The sequence below is a fragment of the Ixodes scapularis genome, unplaced genomic scaffold (assembly GCF_016920785.2).
Source record: "Ixodes scapularis isolate PalLabHiFi unplaced genomic scaffold, ASM1692078v2 PGA_scaffold1__304_contigs__length_218370807, whole genome shotgun sequence".
In the NCBI taxonomy this organism is placed as follows: domain Eukaryota; kingdom Metazoa; phylum Arthropoda; class Arachnida; order Ixodida; family Ixodidae; genus Ixodes; species Ixodes scapularis.
Genome location: NW_024609846.1, coordinates 50,562,822 through 50,585,387, shown reverse-complemented (window position 1 = coordinate 50,585,387; position 22,566 = coordinate 50,562,822). Strand labels below are relative to the sequence as shown.

Genomic DNA, 22,566 nt, shown 5'->3' with positions numbered 1-22,566 from the left:
AAATATATACGTCTCTTTTCAGCTCGAAGGTAAAAATAAATGTTCACGCCGACCATCTGTAAGATTTGGTTAATGCCAACGCTCTCTCTCCTGCTGAAATTTTTGTCGATGTCCCTTTTTCTGTTTGTGCATTAAGTTACCACTTCGAGTGCTCTTGAGGTCAGATATTTGGATACGACATTTTCATATTGTGTACAGCTCACAAGAGTCGCCGGTCATCCGAGTACGCGTTGAAGTGACCTGAAAAAAAAAAGAATGCTATTTTAGGTGCTGAGGCTTTACTTTCCTGGCGGCTTGTGTAACCACGATCGCGAAGGCCGACCCCTCTGGCTCCTGCGCTTCGGCAATGCGGACTTCAAAGGTAACATTAAAGACTGCAGCAACATTGTAACATTTAGGCGTTGTTGGGAGCACTAAAACATTGAACGGGCTGTACATTAACGCAAACGTACAATACTACGTAAGTCAAACGTATTTAAAGTTGCAGTGGTCCCGGGGTCCGTGTAGTATTGCGGACCAACAGAGTCGAAATAGGGGTAATTTTGTTCTGCTGTAGGAAGCACAAGAATTCTTCAGTTGTCTTTTACTTTCGATAGTTTAAATGAGGGGGGGGGGGGCAAAAATATTTCTAGTTGCAAAAACGCTTTTTGTGAAGAATGCTACATTTCTCTGCGTGCTTTTTTATTTTTTTTTTGTTGAGAGCATAGAACTAGTCAGTGTATCAAGATTTTGATGTGTCACCAGCCATCATAACATGCACTCTCTGCAGCCTTGACATGTTTTGTATATTCTTAAGAATCTATCTGGCATCTATAAAAGATTGCCGAGTTTTACAGGCCTAATCGCTTGATGGGGGTGCATCATTGGCTTCTCTGCCTTGTCTTGTGAACGTTCTCACTTGTCTATTGTACTTTTGACACTAACACTCCTCCAACGCCTTTAATTTATTAAATTCAAACAATGTTTACCAATTCCTTCACTTCCAAGCATGATGCCTATGAAAGGGATCTCTTAAGCATTGATAACGAAGCACGATGTCTTCTTGTCACACTCCCCAGCGTAAAGCTAGAGTTTCTTTTGAAACCTTGAAAGGCTGGCATTTATCAGAGCCTAATAAAGCCCCAGGAGCGTGTCACGTGATTTTTTTCCCCATATCACTGACAATGATAGCAAGGTTAAGTAGTATGCTCGTGTGGCTCGAAGCCCCCAAAGTGGCCCACCTTTCAAAAAGAACAAAAATAGAGAAGCTGACTCAGCTACTTTTTGGAAATAAAGTGGTGTCTAAGTTCATTTAAAACGTTATCTAGAAGCCGCCACGTTATGTTAGAATATTGCAAGGTGCTGACGGCTGGTGGTGGAAAAATGGGAATGCGGGGAATCCGTAGATTTGTTGTTGAAAATTGTCGTTTTACATTTGATTGTGTACGTTTGATTCTTATCAATCTTATTTTGGAATAAATATAATCCTGTAAAACTGTAAATTTAAAACATTAAAACGATGTCTATACACAGGAATATTGCAGTGCGTATCAACGGAGGCGTTGGTCAAGCATGTCACGTACATCGTTGAAAACATCATCGCAGATATGAAGGCACAAAGCAAAAAGGTGAGCCCCAAGACAATTTTGACATCGGTGAGGTCATTTAACGATATAACATGACAGTCATTCTACACCGGTTCAGAAACAGGCAGCGTTCCAGAGAATAGGAAAGTCGTTTCTACAAATACAGTTGTAATGATCAAATTGCACTAAAGAAAGTCAAAAATTAAAAGGGTGGAGAAGTTTTATTGAAATCTACACTGATTTTCTCACTAGATTTTGTTTCAATATAACTTTGCGAAAACTTTAACGCTACGGCACCCTTGAGTCAATCAGAGCAATTTAGGTAAAGCGCGTGACAGTCTCTACCAGGAGTACAGGGGCGATACAGTAACCCAAGCAGTTAGAGTGTAGGAACATGGGAAACTCCACTCGTAACCCGGAGCTTCTTTTGTGTGTCCCAGACGTCGCTTTCGTTCACGGTTGGGATCAGCCTGCAGCTCGAATTCGCACAAAAAAAGGCTTTCCTCTTACTCCTGCCTCTGACTTTAACAGCACTGCGCACGACTCGTGAGATAAAGTATAGTCACGTGTTTCCTTCCGACGCCTTGATTGATTCTCTGGGACCGTAGACTTCACCGCTTGCCAAGTTACGTTGAGAAGTATAGTCTAGGAGCGGTAACGTGGCGCGAAAACAAGAAAGAATTAATAATTTATTCACAATACACATGTATGTATTATATGATAGGGGCTTGGGAAAAAAGCGGTCGAAGCAGCTTGACTGGTTCCCAACCCCGTTACAGCTACACAGATCTGCAGAAAACTAAACTCTAGTTATTTTTTATATAAAGATTCCTTCACAAGAGTACGGCAAAAGAAATTAAATACCAAGAAACAATAAATTGAACAAAGTCAAAATGAATCATCATTATATGCTTCCAGCTTTATACAAAAGTCGCAAAATTCTCTGAATCAATTTATACAGTGTGAACGAATTCCGCTTCGAGTAGAGGAAAACAAGGCAGAACAAAGCAACAAATGTATATCTTTAAATATATTAATGGCGAAGTTCACGTAGGCTAGAATTTACTATAATAATATTTTAAATTGATGGAAGTGTTTGTTGGTCAGGTACATTGAATAATTTTAAGGGCGTAATTTGTGAGGGATGTTTCTAATATTCTGATGTCCGATTGACAAATGAACTGTTTTCCTGTTTGATCTTTTTCTGAATGACACCAAGTTTCACAAAAATGTATTAATTTCTAAATAACCTTGCCGATATTTAACGCTAACGCTTTATCCGTAGAGCTAAAGTTTTCTGTTTTTCAATATTTCAAGTTAATAAATGTGTGGTATATGTGGATATTGCACGGCACGTTACAAATGACCACTCTTGGGTAGTAACGCGTTACTAGTAACGCGTTACTGTAACTTCGTTACTTTTTAGTAACTTGGAACTGTAACGAGTTACTTTTTAAGAATGTAACTTGTAACTGTAGTTCTATTACTTTTTCTGAGGTAACGATGAAAGTAACGACGTTACTTTTGTCGTTACTTTTCAGTTCTTTATGAATAATAAATCATTGAACGAGTATAATCTAGCTATTCCTTGCACTTTCCAGATTGTCTGTTCTGACACTTCGAGTGTCAGTTGGCCTTGCACAAACTTGGGAATACGCTCTTTCTCGCAAGTCACGACCCGAATATGGCCACGTGTAGATTTGATGAAAAAAAAGAAGAAAAGAAGAATCTAGTTGTCTTTACGCACGTGCTTGTACTTTGTGACTGAACACTTATTTCTTAGTATCTTAAAACACTATCTCTGTGGCGTTTTTTTTTTCTGCGCACGCTTTTTAAACGGGTGAAGCAACCGGGAAACAACAATACACGCGGAGGGCACTACGTACGTTTCGTATTTTGATTTGCGCCCCTACTCCGGCGTGGTGTCAACAGTGGAGGCAGAATTTACTGTTGTTTGCGCGGGTTTTTTTTTTGCTTGCCGTGTACGTACTGAAATATGTCCAAGGACTCCATGAACCCAGCGCAACCGTCAACGAGCAAGCAATGTGCTAGTGCTACCAAGGATAGGGATATTGATGAGAACAAAGAACTAGCATGAACGGCGTACAGACAGTATTTTGCTGTGGCGAAGGGGGTTGCTAACAATTTGACCGCAGTATGCAAACTTTGCAACAACGAGTACTCCGACAACAAGTCTTCGTGTTCAAATCTGAGAAAACACATTTAGTTGAATTTTGGACTTTATTCTTTTTAAAATATTGACTAATTTTCCAGCTAAACTATGAAGTTCGAATTTACCGCTATGGTGAGAGCCTGACTGATTCGTGTCTATGTTGTTTTTCTTTCAGACACTAGTTTTTTCTAACTTTTTTTTTTGTTATCGAAAAGTAACTGAAAAGTAACGTCGCTACTTTTTGAAAGTAACTGTAACTGTAACGAGTTACTCTTTTGTTGCGGTAACTGTAACGGTAACTTCGCTACTTTTTTCTGAAAGTAACTGTAACTATAACGAATTACTTTTTAAAAGTAACTTACCCAAGACTGCACATGACTCGGCACACTTTATTCCAATAAAAAATTTATATGTAAATGTATTTTTATTGTTGTATCCCAGACCAAGTAATTAGAATTAGATTGAAATTAAAAAAGAATGTGATGTACAATAGTAGCTTGACGTTTAATAGAGAAAGAAACTACGTTTATGTAGCAAAGCAATGATACCAGCAAGTCTCTAAACGATGCCGTCTATGTGCTTAGTACAAGGTATGTAGTTACTTATGTAGTTATGTGGAACTTACTAATTTAATGGGGAAGCAGTGCAACATGATGCAGCTAGAAAGACTAACGTACTTATGTTTTGGGACTAAACATGGCTTTAGTAATATTCTCGCTTATTATTTAAATACTTCTTTTAGATAGGCCACGTTTAAAGACCTTTTATGATGTTATTTGTGGTTTGTATAAGATAATTACAATTTGGAGCCGAGAGGAGGATGTGTTCATGCTCACCAGCATTCGTTTATTTAATTATAGACTAGAATGGAGGAGATTGAATTTGATGTCTCCTTACTGGATTATACTGAATCTCGCCAATATCAACAGCCGTATTTAAAATTAATATTTAGACCTAACCTGTGTCTTCTGCTTCATACCGCAGTATAAGAACGCGGCATGAGAAGGGGCACGAAACGCTTAACATTGTAACATCGTGAATTTTTTTTTCAAAGTTACTGTATATATTTCTTAGTCTTCAGAATGTTAAATATATTTTTCATGGTGAGCAATTATGTCGAATTGTGTATTCCAGTGTAGCAGCGTGCTTTCGTAGCCATTTTCTCTTGAACGGGATGGACTGTTTCTGATAAGTGCCTATCTCGTTTCTAAAAAGAAGGATTTTTAACGTTGTGCTTGGGTAACAATCTCATGTTTTGTGCCCTTGGGTGGTATATCAATGATCATACTGTATTGTAGTGCGCACTTACATTTATAAAAAGAGAGAGAGAGAATGCACTTTAATATTGTGCATTCTCTCTCTCTCTTTTTTTTTATAAATGTAAGTGCGCACTACAATACAGTATTATTTGAATTGTCATTTATTCAAACGCACCACAATAATGAAGAAATTTGTATTTATTGCGAACGATACACCTTCATATGCAACATAATTTTAATTATTCCTTTTAAATTATCGCACGAACATTTTATTCCCTGTTGCTACACCTATAACAAAAAAATTTACAGTTGATGCCGGTTATTTAGAAAGCGGTTTTAAAGACTCTGAACCTTTGTCAAGATTGTTTTGACGTTTTTAACCTGCTACCAATATTTCAGTTACAAAGTGCCACCGATACGTTAGCATCGGGGATAAGAATCGCTTCAATACGTTTTACCTTTTCAGAAAGTTTTATATCTTACTTTGATCTTTTGTTTCTTTGTAAGGCATCTAATATTACAAAAGCATCGGTAAAAAATAACGTCCTACTAGGGCTGCAGGTAGAATGCCATTCTGGCGCCCCTTTACGTATCATCTGCTAGTCAATATGATCGTTATGATGAATGTGGAATGCAATAAATGCCCGAGCAATGAGGTTACAGGGTTATATAAAAAAAATTGCTGGTTAAAATAGGTAGGAATCTTCACGATCCTCTTTAATCCCAAGTCATATGTTGAGACTTGAATGTCAAAGAGAACTTGTTAATAGTGTCTTCTGATCTTTTTGGCACATATGCTATTGAAAAGGATACAAAAGCATCATTCGTTGAGCTTCAAATTTTTTTCTTACGATAAAGAAAAGTAAGCACACTGTTCGAACGTTTGTTGTTTTAAAGTATTTCCCGGAAGAGATGGCTGCCAAAAAAACGAACTTACTCGTTTTCGCACTTAACGCAAACGGCATAACGACAGCATATTGTAACCGCAGGTATCCTGATGCCCCCTTCTGCCGTCCTAATTTTTTGTCACTGAATATACCTGGTTGTTTTTCGTCAGTTTTGAATCTTAGCGCTTATTTAAAATAGTGTTATTTTTGACACTTGGACATTTATATAACTTGTGAGGGAGAACTATTTTCGCTCTACACCGCAAGACACTGATATGTTGTGAGTTGGCATATGCTAAACTGAACTTTCACCGCTGTCAATGTTTTGTTACAGTTGGGTAAGGTCGTGGATACTTCCACCGTCGTTTTCGACTACGACAACTTCAGCATCCGACAAGTGTACAGTTACCAAGGTAAAGATTCAAAATATTACCGGCTATGGAATGCATTCGGCCTTCATGACGCTCCCTTTTCTTTCAAGTGGTCGAGTTCATTCGTCTCCTCATGGTACTCTACGAGAATTACTATCCTGAGATGCTTGAACAATGTTTCATCATTAACGGTGAGTGACGAGTCATCATTATGCTAGTGAAAGTGTTCTGTATTTGACTCTAAACCTACATATACTTCCATGGAGCTGCTGGTTTCAAGCTTACTCTTAGAAATAGTTTTGTTGGTCGTAAGAACCTGGATACTCGGCTTGATCTTTTCAGTTTGAATTAGGATCGTGGAAGGATTGCGAAATAATGTCGATGCAGTACGTCCTCCACGCTTTATTGTGGGGTTGATATAAAATGAAGTTGGCACAACTCAACAAAATTGTTCTCTTCGGTCTGAGGTCGCCATGCGCAAAACAGTGATCAAATCCTGACATCGCAGAAAGCAGGCAATCAAATAATATTATTATTTATCTGGTCACCGCTCTTCAGCGGTGACCAAATTGTTTCTGCCTGCGAGGTGTCTAAATGTACACCATGTGCGAACTCTCTTGCAAATTTAGGCGATGTCAAATCTCTGCCATTTCCCTAGTTTGATTTATAAATTATTAGCCTTGTATACTGTTCGTGGTCCTCAAAAGCGATTCGATCTGGGTTTTTGAACCCTATGTTTCACATGCACTCTGTCCCGGCACAAGTTGCATCGTCTGGTTACAACGTTTCTCACACTATTATTTTAGGCTGAGTGACTTTCATGAATTAGAATTATGGACTCATCGCACGCGCTGTATGGACGTAGAAATGTGGGCTTTTTATAGTAGCTGTGCATATTTTGGTATCGTGGATTCGTAATAACTTTTACGCCAGTGAAATTAATACCTTTCACATGCTTTAACATAATCACTTCATTTACAAACGAACTTCAGCGCCATCTTGTCAGTTAAATGAACTTACGTTTTTAAAACATTTTGAGGTATTACGGCTCAGTGTATTTATACATTTAGATAGGATGGCTTCACACAGCAAACATTCAAGGGGATGGCTCCACACAGCAAACGTGCTTGTTCTTACTTTTACGCTGCAACACCCACTATACCCTGAAAACTGTGGAAAATGGCACAGAAAACATTTCAGTCTCGGGAGGATAAAGCCAATTGATTAAGCAACTATTTTGTGATTTATGCGCCATTACACAGTGGCGCCTTATAGGAGCACGAAGCGGTGTAGACTTTCCATTTTCCCGTGGGGGGGGGGGGGGGGGCAGGCGGAGAAGTTCTCCGGGGGGGGGGGGGGGGGGTGCTTTACCGCGCAATTTCTTTTACACAGGCAATTAGCATTATAATGCAAATAAATGCAAAGGTGCAAGCGAGCTGGACAAGAATGACGAAAATGATCCCTGGAGAAGGGGAACAAGAGGGACAAAGGACAAACACAAATCTCCAAACACAGCTAGGTGACTAGTGCGCGACCGAAAAAATCCGCCTGGTCCGGGTATCGAACCCGGGACCTCTCCATTACAGGTGGAGCGCTCTACCAATTGAGCTAACCAGGGGTTAGACATCAGTAGAGCGAACGGGTTTTATCAGCCGCCACCAGTCTAACACCAACAAGGGTGAAGCTTGCAATTTAAGGTTAAGATTATAATGCAAATAAAGGCAAAGGTGCAAGCGAGCTGGACAAGAATGACGAAAATGATCCCTGGAGAAGGGGAACAAGAGGGACAAAGGACAAACACAAATCTCCAAACACATTAGCTGTGTTTGGAGATTTGTGTTTGTCCTTTGTCCCTCTTGTTCCCCTTCTCCAGGGATCATTTTCGTCATTCTTGTCCAGCTCGCTTGCACCTTTGCATTTATTCGCATTATAATCTAAACCGTAAATTGCAAGCTTCACCCTGGTTGGTGTTAGACTGGTGGCGGCTGATAAAACCCGTTCGCTCTACTGATGTCTAACCCCTGGTTAGCTCAATTGGTAGAGCGCTCCACCTGTAATGGAGAGGTCCCGGGTTCGATACCCGGACCAGGCGGATTTTTTCGGTCGCGCACCAGTCACCAGTCACCTAGCTGTGTTTGGAGATTTGTGTATGTCCTTTGTCCCTCTTGTTCCCCTTCTCCAGGGATCATTTTCGGCAATTAGCAGTAGTTTATTTTAGGGCGCACATTTTACAGCGTATGTTAATCACCATTTGGCCGTCGCTGTGTGTCAATGTCAATCACAGTGCAAGCGTAGCCGTGTTTTCATCGCCATTACCACGGCGTATGCGCCGGCGAGCACAAATCTAAAAAAACAAAATGCTTGTGCCAGCTGAGAAATTGTGAGGGTGGAAAACCCAGGCCTCTGTGCTTCTGAAGCAGTAATCCTCACGTCTCAGTAAGGATCAGGGCCCGGGGGGGGGGGGGGGCCCTGACCCTTTCCGGATTTCACCCCCCCCGCCCCCCGTAGTCTACGCCCATGGTTGCACGGGGGACGTACCGTACATCTCAAGTGAATTACACATGGTTTATAAAGAAGTTCCATAAGACTTAACCAGGCAAATGGTAAAGCCCTATACTGATTCGTTTCCAAAATATAAGAGTGACAGGTCTCGAGGTATTTCGTTGTAAGGTCTGGATCTCTGCCTCAAATTGTTGTAAGGTTCTTTCGCTGACTATGGTGGTTAGAGTTAATGGTATTATCTGAGAAAAAAAAGTGCGTGGGGTTTTCATAAACACTGATCTGCTTTCACCGCCTGGGGCTATGCTTCAACCAAAATGTCTTGTCGTCATTGATGCGTTTACATGGATGCGACGACAAAAATTCAAGTTAAGGTGGGATCAATACCATAAACGAAAGCTTCTTCATAACTTATTTTTGTATCTAATCATAGTCATCCATCTCGATTCGATGAGCTAATTGCATGCATATACAAAACAACCACTGACTTGCCTATCATTGAGTACACATAATTGCGGTGCCCCATACTAGAATTCAAGTGCGGCATACGCACGTAATTAACTTTGGCAAGCTGACATTTGGCCCCTTTCTAAAGTATGCGGTTTTCTGTAGCAGCTGCGCCGATTATCTGAGGCAGCTAAATATTGGGCATGCCGTTTGAGCATTATTAGACCGTCAGCATTCGGCATGAACTTGGATCCAATTTTACGCTTCGAGTAGGAAGTGATTTCAAAAATGTAATGGCCGGCAGCTTGGATTTATAGACTTTTGAATGCCGATACTACAAACCCGGGCACGAGGTTTGGACTGACGCTTTCAGTTCACAAAATAATTGAGGTAAGGGTAAGTTTATACAGTCTAGAACATAGTCTGCTTCAACGGACGACTTGTCTGTCTCAGCTGTCAATGAAAAATTTAGCCAGTGCAGTACAACCGCTTGCCTCGGGTCTTTAACGTGCATCACGAAATAGTGATACACGATCGCTCGCCGGTACGATGCTGATCCATATCGAAACGGGCGGGGGTGTTTATTGAACCCAGGATCTCTGGGTTCTGCAGCGCGTGCTTTCGCTCCACGTTCTCCGAGCTGGTATACGCTAACCCACTTGGCCACCGTCTCCCCACTTTCAGCTCATAAGCGTGCGTTCATAGCAGGCTTGCTCAAAGCATTGTGCTCGCTTTTGTGGTTTTTTTCCTCGCTCGCACTTATGGTAAAAAAAATGCAGCACAGACACGGAAGAAATAAAATGGCAAACATAATTCCACATCCCAGCAGAACAAAAAAAAAAACAAAAAACAACGTTAGCGCATACTTTGCAACAATCCCAAGCTAACAAACAAAAGCTAACAGTGTTTTTTTTTTTTTTTTTGCAACACTCTTGGCAGTTCCAAGCTTCTTTCAGATCTTCTGGAAGCTCGTCAGACCCTTCCTGACTGAAAGAACAGCGGGAAAGATCCAAATATTCTCACGCGGTAAGAGGCTAAGCGCATCAAAATTTCATCATGTCTTTAGAAGTTTTGTGTCCGCCGTTCTTGAGCAGAGAGGACTTCCATTTGTTGATGCACAAGAGAGGGCTTTCATCTCTTTTAAATGTACCCACAACAGGCACAAATATGATAAAGTGCCCTGACGTACTTATCCGAGATGTAGACATGGGCAATTTGAAGTGCGTCAATGTCAACGCAGCCGGAAGAGGCTAAATGCTGCATGAATCATGTTATGGTTTGTTGCACGAGTAGCGTAGGTGATAAGAAAGGAAAACAAAAAACAGAAAGAGACATGCGGGGGGCTCCGGAACTCCGATTGAGCCATGATTTGGCTGACAGATTTTTAGGCCAAGTGTAAATGAATGTTGTGCTTTCCTCAGGTTCCCGACTGTTCTGACTAATATTATGGTGTGCTTCTTTTGATGCAGGCTTGTTTTGAAAGTGTGCTTTCAAGATCAATTTTTATCACAGAGCTTCCGTGTGTACGTGCTTGCCAGTTGCATCGCAAATTAAGTAATGTTAGTTCGCCTTTGTCGACACCTACACAAGTTTATTTGATTGAATAGCTTTTGGCATTGCATTTTTACCTCCGTGTTACAAATGACAACGTGATGTTAAGATTTGAACAAAGTAAACAATAAAAACTGCGCTCAAAACGAATATATCCCTAAAATGCAAGCCCAGTTCTGCCTACATCTCCAGATTCTTCGGTTTTGGAGTTACTTGTTTTTGCCAAGCCTCTCTTAACGCAAAAGCAAATGTTTTGAGGACGGCGTTTCCCAGGAACAATTCGTAATTAGGGTGGATGGTTCCGTCAACGCTGGTTGAAGGACTTCCTCCTTTACATCAGTAAACCAAACGATGATTCCACAGTGTGTTTTGCAAATGAAACCCCTATCTGTTAAAGTTTATTTTGTATATGGTAGTTTCGGCATCTACTCTGCCTTTTCTTTGCCAACTTCTTAAAATACTTCTCATTCCTGTAGAAGGATGGCAGCCGGTTCTGTTGAAGTGCGTGGATCCTTCCCAGCTGCCTGCTCATTGGGGAGGAGACCTGGTGGGACCTAACGGCGACAGAGAGTGCACCCACTTGGTAAAAATTATTAGTCTACCATGACATATAAATTGAGGGAAGATATTTGGTTTGATTTATATTTGTACAGTCGGAAGAACTATGAGTTGCTTCGGCGAAGCACGAAGACCATAAGGTCCAAACGCAAATTTGCTCTCCGTACCCACTTCAGCGTTTATAAAATTAATTGACAATTTGTTTGTGTTTATTGGTAAAAATGGTCTCACTGTATTTTTGGGTGGCGACTTAACTATTGATATTGTCTCCTCATCGCTGAAGCACCTACAGTTTTTCGCCTTATATAAGTCGTACGTAAAATTTAACCCAACGTCTAAACCCAAGCGAATAACTCCTTCGAAAGAAAAATAACTTGATTTGTTTCTAACCAATGCCGACCAGTCTTATTTGCCGGGAGGTGTCACTGGAACAACGATAAGTGACCGCCTACCAATTTATATGTCTGTCGACTTGAAAATCGGGATACAGAAGGACGGAAATGACTGCCTGGTTTATTATCAAAATATCAGTGACAGAAATCTAGATGCCATTGAAGCTGGCGTTTGCCGTACTGATAAGAGCACGGTGTTCTCTAGTGCTTCAGCTGACGAGGCATATTAGTACTTGAGGAGAATTTTCACAAAGAGATATATTAATTGTGTTTCCCGTACAGAAAACAAATAGCACCCAGGAAAGCTCGGAAGCCCTTGGTCACCAAGGGTTTCCGATATAATCAAATTGATGAGTAAAAAAGGATGCTTTCTGCAACAAGGTAAAAACATCAAGAAATTCAGATGTGATGGCGCTATTTAAAAAGCAGCTCAATGCTGTTGCAATCACTTCACGTAAGGCTAAGCGTGCATATTTTTAATCTGCGTTTAAAAATGAGCGACGAATAGATATTATATGAAAGAAGATTGACTCATTTCTGAGACATGGCGATTCCAAATCTACAGTCCCCAAGCTTAATATTGAGGGGGAAACTAGAGGAGGTTTAGCGTTAGCTGAAATATATAATAACTACTTTGTAAACATTCTAAAGAATGGTAACAAAGTCGATGAATTTCCTCTCTAAAAGGCGTCTCTGGCACACTTTTTTGTGTTTTTGACCTTACTGACGCAGATAAACTAGCAGCAGCTTTCATGAACCTGGGAAATTGCAAAAGTACTGATATAAATGGTGTTAAATCAAACACTGAAACATGTAATTAAATCAATTGCTGCTTTTTTATCAAATACTTAATTTGGCACTTCAAAATGGCCATTTCCCTAAAAAGATGCAAGTCGCTAAGTTTACGGTTATTTTAAAGTCTGGAGATGAAAACAACCTAGGAAAATATAAACCCGTTTCTCTGATGTTAGTGTTTTCAAAAGGGCGAGAGAAAGTAACACACGCCAGAGTATACAACTTCCGTGGAGGCTGTAAAATAAGTGGAATCGTAGCGGACGACACCACTTAATTTTTTTCGGGTTAAGTTGTCCACCAGGTTTTATGTGCGACAAATAGCGTTCTGCAGAAGATAAGTTACTGGACAATATAAAAGTCTTTAGCAATTAATACAGACAAGACGAAAGCAATACTTTTACGATCAGAATATAGTGTTTTCATCTGCTCAAGGGCTCTCTCTCCAAGGACAAAATATTGACTTTGCACAAAATGTGAAAATTATTGGTGTAATATCCAATAAGTACATGAGCTGGGACACCGAAGTGCAATGTATAGCTGGCAGACTTTCAAACGTTGCGGGCTATATTTATAAATGCCGACATATATTACCCCTTTCGCTCTTAATTCTTCTTTATAACTTCCTCTTCTACTGTTCCTATGAATATTGCTTTCTTGTTTTGGGTAGCACAACGACTATAAATGGACATCACTTGTATGCGCTCCGTAAGGGAATCATCCGAATTATGTGGAATGCGGAGTTCAACATTCACACAGTACAACTTTTGAGAAACCTTCACATAGTTGCAATTACAGAGCATTACCAATAGAAACTTGTAACATATGAAAGCTCTGTAACTCAAAATCAACTTGTTCTTTTATCAATGACCGATATGTCACGAAGGGTCCTGGTGCACATGGATTTGGCACATATTTGATGAGTTTGAGCAGAAAGGATATTTGTTTCTTATTTCTATAGCTTTCTTTCTCTCTCTTCATTTGTTTTCCCTCGGGCAGAGTCCAAAGGAAGGGCCGGTGCAAAAGGCTAAAGAAGCCTGACGTAGCACCGGTCCCTTACAGTCCATGTATAAAAATAACACAGAAATGCATTCCATCTAACAAAATAAAACAGCCTGAAAAAAAAAGACTTTTACAAGATGAGACGCAGACAGATAACACAAAGGGGGCAATAAAAGGTATGCATATTAGGATAAAAATGCGTACTGAATGCAAAAAAAAATAAAAATAAAAACGCGAGAATATTGATTATAATCAACATAAAAAGAAGAAAAGTATAATACAACGCTTTATTGTGATTAGGAAGCTTAGTCAAATTTTAAAACACTGCCTACCAGCAATGCTCTGCATACTTTTTTTTAAATAAAGGAAACAATTTTGCATAGGTCATTAAGGGCATGCTGTCTAGTAGACTAATTGTTTGATAGTGTATACTCTGCCTTCCGTAATTGTTCTTGTATAGGGCTCCTTTCTTTTAACACGACAGAACGGGTGCGATTCTTCCTTTGTGGTTGAGGTGGCGTATAACCTTTTTTGATAAATTAATTGAAATATTTTGAAGTAGTATGCTTGATTTGCCTTTAAGATATTGTATTTAATAAAAAGCGGTTCCGTCCGCAATTCTCTTATTGTCCCCCTATAGGTTTCGAATATTGTTCGAACTTTTTTGTAGGATTAGTCATTTGTAGTTATCGGATATTGTAGTTGTGCCCCGTATAATAATTCGAGAACACGTTTTGGATAAAAATAAGGAGTAATACAATATTTCAACTAACAACCTCGGCACAAGGCTTGCCACTCTATAATTATAGCCAAGAACTCGTGATAATTCTGAGTTAGTTTACTTACGTGTGTATTTAATTTTAATTCCTGGCTAAACCCCACACCAAGTGATTTTTGCTGAGTTGCTTGTTCTATTAAATCACCTTCAAACGTAATCTTAAGGGAGTTTGTAAGAAGTTCTGTTACTGGTTTAAAAGTCACATATTTTGTTTTGCTTGTGTTTAATTGTAACCCATTGGAACTCGGCAATTTTGAAAGCTTTGCAAGATAGGCGCTCGTATTTTCCTCCAGGCCTTCTAAAGTTGCATCACTAAAAAAAGTATTAGTGCCATCTGCATACATTATTAACTCCGGGGAACGAGAAATGCTTAAGATATAATTTATTTAAACTAGGAAAAGTAATTAAAGGACCTAATATAGAACCCTGCGGGACACCATGACGCGTTTTTTTCTTATTTGATTCTAGATTATCAATTTTTACGTAATACCGCCGATTTGTTAAAGAGCTCATTTGTAATACGAGCGCGACCCCGTGATTGCCGTAATGTACTACTTTCCTGAGTAAACTAGTATGCTTAATGGTGTAGATAGCTTTGCTCAAATCTAAAAACAGTCCGAGTGTAATTAACTTGTCCAATACTTGCAACAAATTTCTCTTTAATGTCCAGAAGAGCTTGCTCTAGATTTTTACTTTTGGAACCCGTATTGAGTTCCAAAAGGTGGATATTACACTATGCTTTGTGAAAAAGTTTCTAGGCGATTTTTGATCATGCCTTCAAATATTTTAGACAATATTGTCAGTACAAAAATGGGCCCCTAATTTTCGCTACTTTTTTCGCTACCGCCCTTGTAAATAGGAGTAGCCTTAGCCAGCTTCAAATCAGTCGAGAAAATACCGCTCTCTAACATGCTATTCGCAAGGTGTGATAGTATAGGGCTGGTAGTTCTAGCTGCATGCTTGAGTGGTTGAGCCTTCAACTGGTCATCACCCGCTGCTACGCCTTTCTTTATTTTATCATATTATCATGATATCTTTATCTGTGCCAAATTCAATGGGGCCTTCGACCTGTAAAAAATGTTCGTAATATAACTTTTTTTTAGGTTGTGTTTTGCTTCTATGTAAACTTTGTTGTACAGTGCCCCTCAAACTTAACGCCGCCACTCGGTTACACCCCGGTTACGCAAATATTGATATATTGCATGCTACCCAAAGATAAATTGGTCGCTTCAGCTGCTCGAATACCTTCCCCTGGTTGGGTTCTTATCGGGGACGCGAATCTTCACCAAGTAGTTCGACCACTAGGTTCAGGAATAGCTCAACAAGTGAATAAACCGGACGATCTAGTGGCGGCGTTAAGTTTGAGGGGCACTGTACATATGAATAGTATGTAAAACAGTTTCACTTGTTACTGATGGGGAGCAGAACTTCAGACAAGCGACAGAAGTCTGCTTTTTTCTTTCTCTCCCCCTCTCCCCCGGAGAGAAACAATAAAGCTGGAAGTTGAAAAAATGTTTAAGTTGAAATTTTAGACGTGCCTTCTCTTTATGTCAGATGGAGGACGTTGACACAAAGGGGTCTACGAGGCAATAATAAAAAAAAACGAATTTGCAAAACAATTTTTAAAAGTAATTTCATATGCGAATTAGGCAAACTAAAGCAAGCGTTCAAATGAGCTGGTTCAATACTGACATGTCACCAGAGGAGCCCTGAGCTGTGCTTGCAGCTTTGTGTAGTCCGTCCCGCTTTTCTCCCGTTCTTGGGACACCAACAGAGAAATAGACACTCGGTGATATGAGACTTATTGCTTATGGTGGAATCTCAAGTGTGAACTGTCTGCATAACGAATTGCCACCGTCTACTTTGAGTGTTGATTAAAAAATACGCTCCATTCTGCCCATTTTTCACAATGTTTAACGTTAAGTTTCAACCATCTGGCTATCTTTTCGTTTGAATGGCTCATTATGACATCCGCCGCTGCATGAATATCGTCCTATCATACTCGCTTTTCATGCGCATATTGTTTCTGGAATGCAAAGAGGCCGAGCGGTTACTGTAAATTATGGGTAAAAGGTGAGTCTGAGTGATATCCAGTTGCATATTGTTTACAGATGTTGAAAATTAGGTTTAGTAATTTTGCTCTTTATCACCAGTTTTCTCCCATTGCGTATAGCGAAAATTTCTCAGTGGTGCTCAGTCAGGGCAATTACACAGCTCAGCAAATATATCCTTGTCTTTCAGGTGTTTCATTTTAAATAAAAATGCATAGAAATTAATGCAACACGCCCCAAGAATCAAATAGCAGACAATGTAATTGAACAAGTAACGATTGAGTTCGTTCGAATAATTTGAAGCGCTTTTAAAATCACGCAACATGTTAGTTAATGAAACACTGACTGCTTCAATGGCGAAGTGAGATCGATTGCATTTTTTTTTTTGGAAATGAGAGTGTGACTGACCTCTGATCCTATATCAGTAAATATAAAGAAGAATAAATTTAACACCGAGCTCACATGAATGTCCTTAGTATACCCAAAGGTCACTTGCTTACTAGCCCAGGACGCGGATCTTGCTTAGCTTTTTTTTTTCTTTTTTTTTTTTAGCAAAAGCAAGAGTTGAGCCGAACGCTTTCATTATAATATTTTGCAGGACGAAGGCCCTGTTAAGCAAATTATTTGTATATCTCAAGTGGCAAACTTGCTCGCTAAATTTATCGGGGAAACTAAATTGGTAAATGAATCAGCTGACGCCAACGTCCTCACTGTATTTACTGTTGAAAGTGATTATCTGTATTGGTCACGCGACATCAGTTTTCCCGCCATATTTTGAGAGGAAATTAAATTGGTGCATAGGTCATGCGACAGCAATTTCCGCGCTAAATCTAGCGTGGTAAATGTATCGGTGTTTAGCTCACATGACGCCAATTTCAGCGCTAGCGAGGAAACTGTAATGATGCTTAAGTTGTGTGATGCAAGGGCACGCGACATTAATTTCTCGGTTATGTTAAGCAGGGAAATGCCTGGAGGGGACGGTCAAATGGACGAACAAATTTCTGGGATTGGGGGGCTTCGTTTAAAAGCACTCCTTGTATTAACACGAGAATGACCGCAGGTTCCAGCTGGAGGCGAGGTGCCCGTAAAATACTACCTCAAGAACGGCCCTCGCGTTTCCGAGGATCCCAATGCCACCACCTGCTCCCTGGAACGGGGACAGAAAATGGATGTACCCGTGAAAGTAGACAGCAAAGGATCAACCCTGTGCTGGAAGTTCCAAACGAGTCCCGGCCACGACGTTGGCTTCGGTGTCCTGCACATTGCGGGAGAACACGTCAAGCCAAAGGAGATCTTGGAAGTCGGCAAGGTCAAGTGCGATCAGGTTGCTGAAACTGGGAGACTCTCCGCTGAGCCCGGGACATGTGAGGCTGCTATTTCCAATACAGCTTGTGCGCCGTATGCCCCTACTCAGGGACAGCTTTCTGTGGCTATGCAGCCAATGCTATGGGTGCTGGGTCGCTCGAACACCTGTAGCGTCGGCCAAAGCTCTCCACGCGCATACTTCAGTTCTTCTGCGAAATCGACGGCACCTAGTGTGTAGATCTAAAAGCTTTCGTGACAGTTCCGCGGACCTGTCACGAAAGCTTTTAGATCTACCCGCTATTCGCAACTCTAGCCCGCCCGCTATTCGCAACTCTAGCCCGCCGCTCGCCCTCCCGCGGACGAGCGGAGAACCAGAGGAGCGGGAACGGCAGCGGTGGCGGCGGCGCGGAAACGGTGGCAGCGACTGTCAGCCTTGATGTGTGAAGCCGTTTTAACTAAAAAAGTGAGCACGTTAAAATAGGAATTCTCGTGCTCCGCCTTGCAAAAGCGTTGCACGAAGGACCGGGATGTCTAATTTCATTAGGGACTTTTCGTATATCGCAAACGCTGCGGGTTTCTGGTCTTGTGCATGACCGCCAGCTCAATCTCCACTCAACGTGACGGTGGCAAACGCTCCCGCTAATAATGTAAAGCTCTATAGAACGGTCTACGAAAAGTATTCTTTGCCATAAGTAGGAGAAAACTCGTCGTGCAACGTTATGTCGAACAATACACATCGGGAACGGGTTCGCGTTCTAAGGCCGTTACAAGGAACATAACCATTTATTCCAGCCATTCGTGACGAGAGCTTAGAAGGGGTAGTTTTGAGGAGAGGGGTCGCAGCGTTGCAAATAACACGTTACAGAAAGGTACGGTATATTAAAATATTTATATTTGACAGAGCAATAAATAAAACCCCTAAACACGCCGATTATGTTAATAGGCAGTTTTTGCATAGCGTACGACACTCCTACACTTCAGTTCGACGTATAGCACACTGACGTTCAACCGACGCCACCAACTTTCACGAGCGGCTTGATAGCCGAGTTGTACAAGTTATTAAAATAGCGTAAATAAGTGTAAATGACTAAAAAAAATCGCAATCGAGTTTTTGTTTTTGGTTCCACTGCAAAACCTCGGGTGTTTTTTTTTTTTTTGTACACTTTGTTGCGTATTTCAGCGCTTTATTATCTTATATCGCACCGTCGTCCAGCCTTTCGTAAAGGTTGGGCCTGTCAGTTTGACATCAGTGCACTGCACGGCGAACTGCAGTTTTGTAATGTCGTATATCCGACAAGGCGTGCAAGGACTACAACCTTTTCTTTTAGAGTCAAGAGCATGGCAACGTTCCTGGGGCGCGCTGAAAATTGTGCTTCAAAGGCGCAGCGCGAGCTTCTGGTTGTAGGAGAGGGGGAGGGGTCACGTGACCTTGGGGGAGTTCACGTGCCCCCCCCCCCGAAGGCACGTGATTCCGCGAGACGAGGTGAAGAGGAGGGCGGAGGGGGATACCTTCCCCTCAGTACTCTTCCATCCACCTCCTCAAAAGCTGCGCTTCAATTCAGCGTTACAGGGAGTTGCAAACGGCTTTAATTTTTTTCAACAAATTTCTTGCGAAGCGTTCTTTCTCAATAGTGACAACCAAGACGATCGTCCGTCACCTATCACGCGGAGTTTTCTTTGTTTCTTACTATATTGAATTCTTTAATACTCTCTTTGCACACATGGAACATAGCAGTGTTAGGGTTAACGCGTTACAAGTAATGGCGTTACAGGTAACGAGGGACTTTCTCCGGTAACATAGTAAGGTCCTCGCTATATCTCCAAAATAGTAACGGATAGCATACTTTTGTAACTTATTTTGAGTAACATAATTATGCTACTCTTAGGTTTTCTACCCAAGAGTAAAACGAATTACGCCTCCTTGTTTTCGTGTTTCTATGTGCCAAGTTTTATTAATTCTCGCACTCGTCCCATATACCTTTAAAATCAGAACCATAAAAATTATAACAGAATTCTGTTAACTTTTTGCTTGGACAGTGTTTCGTTAAGTATGGCGCCCAGGCAGTGAAACATTTTAATTATTAATCAAAAGTAGCGCAACAGCAACGTGCCTTATTTGTATCAAAAAGGGTAACGGGAAACCTGTTCCGTCTAATTTGAGGTAACGTAGGCCTGTAACACGTTCCTCTTATTTGCAACTAACGAGAAACGTACTTCGTTACTTTTTTGGCAACGCCTACAGCAGTCGAACATAGTGACCATTTGAGTTCTGACAAGAGATGTTAAAACAAACAAAAATATGATATTTAATTTTTGAAAGCGTGACATGACGAAAACACGCAGAAACGACTCACACCGCTCCACGTGAAGGGTCTTGCTTGGGTTTTTTTATTGTGTGACTAAGGCATGCACGTTTTCATTCGCAGCTTCAATAGACCGATCTCACCAGCTAGTTCGAGTACGCCACCGCTGCCGCCATGCGTCGTGGGAGCTGTAGTCTTTCTGCACGTGCGACAACCCCGCTGGAGGTCTGCACGAGCAGAGCACGAGGCGGCATGAGCTGTCTCGTGAACTGGCGTCTGCATCCTATGAGCTACAGTTATGGCGGCGTCACGCATGCGTGGAACGCTTAGTGAGATCGGTCTATTGCTTTCTTTTAAAACAACCCGAGAAACTCCGTCCTCGGCTCCGCCGCCCACCTGCGGAGCTTTGGTGCTAATAGAACGAAGCCTCCGCACCTCCGCCACGGAGGAGAACGGCGCCGCGAGGCGTCAAAAAGGGATGACGTATGTCTCACGCGATGCGCGCTCCGCGGAGGAAAGCGGCGGAAAGAGGAAAGCGGCGAATTTCTCCTTCGTGTGGATACCCCATGGTATCCAAAAAGGAATGACGTATGTCTCACGTGATGCGCGCACCGCGGAGGAAAGGAGCGGATTTCTCCTTTGTGTGGATACCCCTTTAAAGGGGTATCGACACGAAGGAGAACTCCGCGGACGGATGTCGTGACGTCAACATCCCGGGAAACTTCGTCCCCGGCTCCGCCGCGTGCACTTGCGGAGCTTTCGTGCTGTCAGCACAAAGCCTCCGCGCCTCCGCCACGGAGGAGAACGCGCCGCGAGGCATCAAAAAGGTATGACGTATGTCTCACGTGATGCGCGATCCGCGGAGGAAAGTGGCGGATTTCTCCTTCGTGTGGATACCCCTTTAGGGGCTAGCCATGTCCCTATGTCCGTCCCACGTCCGGCGTGCCCCTGCTCGTGAGTTCCGCAGCGAGAGCAAGAAAAAAAAAATGAAAAAAAGATGAAAAAAGAAAAAGAGGAAAAAATAAAAGGGGGCTCTGAGATACCATCCCATCTGTCTTCTTAAAAAAAAAGAAGAAAACCACACATTCTTCTACTGACATGAATGAAAACGGCACCATCAGCACTACCTATGGCCAAAATCAGTATCAAGAAAAAGAAGAAAAAAAAAAGAGTAGGGGGCTCTGAGTTGCCATCCCATCTGTCTTCTTAAAAAAAAAGAAAAAGAAGAAAACCACACATTCTCCTACTGACATGAATGAAAACGGCACCATCAGCACTACCTATGAGCAAAATCGGAATCATCAGCACCACCCGAGCTTCGCCCCAATCAACATCATTCACCACGTGGAGATGCGGTAATTTTTCAGTTTCCCGATACGGTACGACAACGTTCGATCCCTAAATTCCGGTTCTATATTATATTCCGGAGAACGGAATACAGCCGAGAAGTATTCTTATTGTCTCTTCACTCTGATTTAGCTTGCTTTTGTGCGATGACACGGTGATCTTATTCCATTCAAAAGGCGGCTGCAGAACTTGCGGGTCAGTGGTACCTGATTGACTGCCCAATAATCACGCGATGAATGGTGGGGGCAAAGCCGTCTTTGTCGTAATATGTAGATGATAGTGCCGCGCGCAGGGCCGAGAAAGCAACGCTCGGTCACGAACTTCTAGAAGGTTCACGGTTATTCTTGCTCCGCACATAACTTCTATCATTTATTCCTGCTTTGGTTGTTCTAGAAAGTGCGTGTTCATTGCCGCCCCGAGCGCGTGACACTCGAGCTTTCTTCTCCGAATCTTCTAGATTGTGACGCACTCTAGATAAGCTAGATAAGAGACCGCCCGCGACCTTGTCGAGTCAGTCTCGCCCCAGCGTTCGATTCCGCTGTTACACCGACTTCCACGCCCGCGACGCTCTATTATTATCTTCTGTTTCCTTTTTGTTTTGGGCATAAGTTCGCCTCATTAAACGTTTAGTTTACTTCAGTTTTCATCGCCTCATCCCTTGTCATTCGTGACATTTTGGGTAATTGTGAACCTTCTAGAAGTTCGTGACCGAGCGTTGCTTTCTCAGCCCTTCGCGCGGCATTATATGGTATATAGCTTTTCTAAGGATATGGCAATTTAAAAAAAACCTCTCTTTTTTTTCAGACATCTTCCGGTTTGACAACAGCAACAGCTGGTTTACCAAGAAGGAGCTTTCCTACGTTTTACAAGTCAAGAGCTCTGAAGAAGTTCTGCCCTGAGGAAGCTGATGATTATCATTTTCTTTTTCTTTTGCTAAACCACTATCTCAGATCAAAGTAGAATATTATAAACAATCTTTCAAGTACTTGAAGTTTGTACCAGCTTAATAAATACATTTTTAATCAGGTTATTTCTGATATTGGTTACTTTCATAACAAGGCAGCCTAGAGATATGCTGTGTATACATCTACCACCACGGCCTCCGGACTCGAACCCTATCGGTGTCAGTGCGTGCTGAAGGCACGTGAAAGGTAACTTTGGCAGGCTTGCGATTACACGGGGTTTCTCACTCGAGGTAAAGACTTTGCTCGAGCTGAGCAAAGACGGAGTTAAAATTTATTAATCCAAAGAGATTGCGCCAACTCCACATACAGACGTGTGCACAC

At 41.7% G+C, this 22,566-nt stretch overlaps 1 protein-coding gene across 1 annotated transcript in view; it reads left to right on the top strand.

Annotated features, from left to right (window-relative positions):
• The window catches only part of LOC121835712 (SEC14-like protein 2), a 28,592-nt gene extending 6,282 nt beyond the window's left edge, over positions 1–22,310 (top strand). The window contains exons 5-12 of the mRNA XM_042290161.1: positions 268–361; positions 1,513–1,607; positions 6,219–6,297; positions 6,366–6,446; positions 10,141–10,227; positions 11,229–11,335; positions 17,386–17,689; positions 22,085–22,310. Coding sequence (XP_042146095.1) covers positions 268–361; positions 1,513–1,607; positions 6,219–6,297; positions 6,366–6,446; positions 10,141–10,227; positions 11,229–11,335; positions 17,386–17,689; positions 22,085–22,179 — 942 coding nt within the window. The 3' untranslated portion in view covers positions 22,180–22,310. The remainder of the gene's footprint in view (positions 1–267; positions 362–1,512; positions 1,608–6,218; positions 6,298–6,365; positions 6,447–10,140; positions 10,228–11,228; positions 11,336–17,385; positions 17,690–22,084) is intronic.
• Positions 22,311–22,566: the final 256 nt, after the last annotated feature.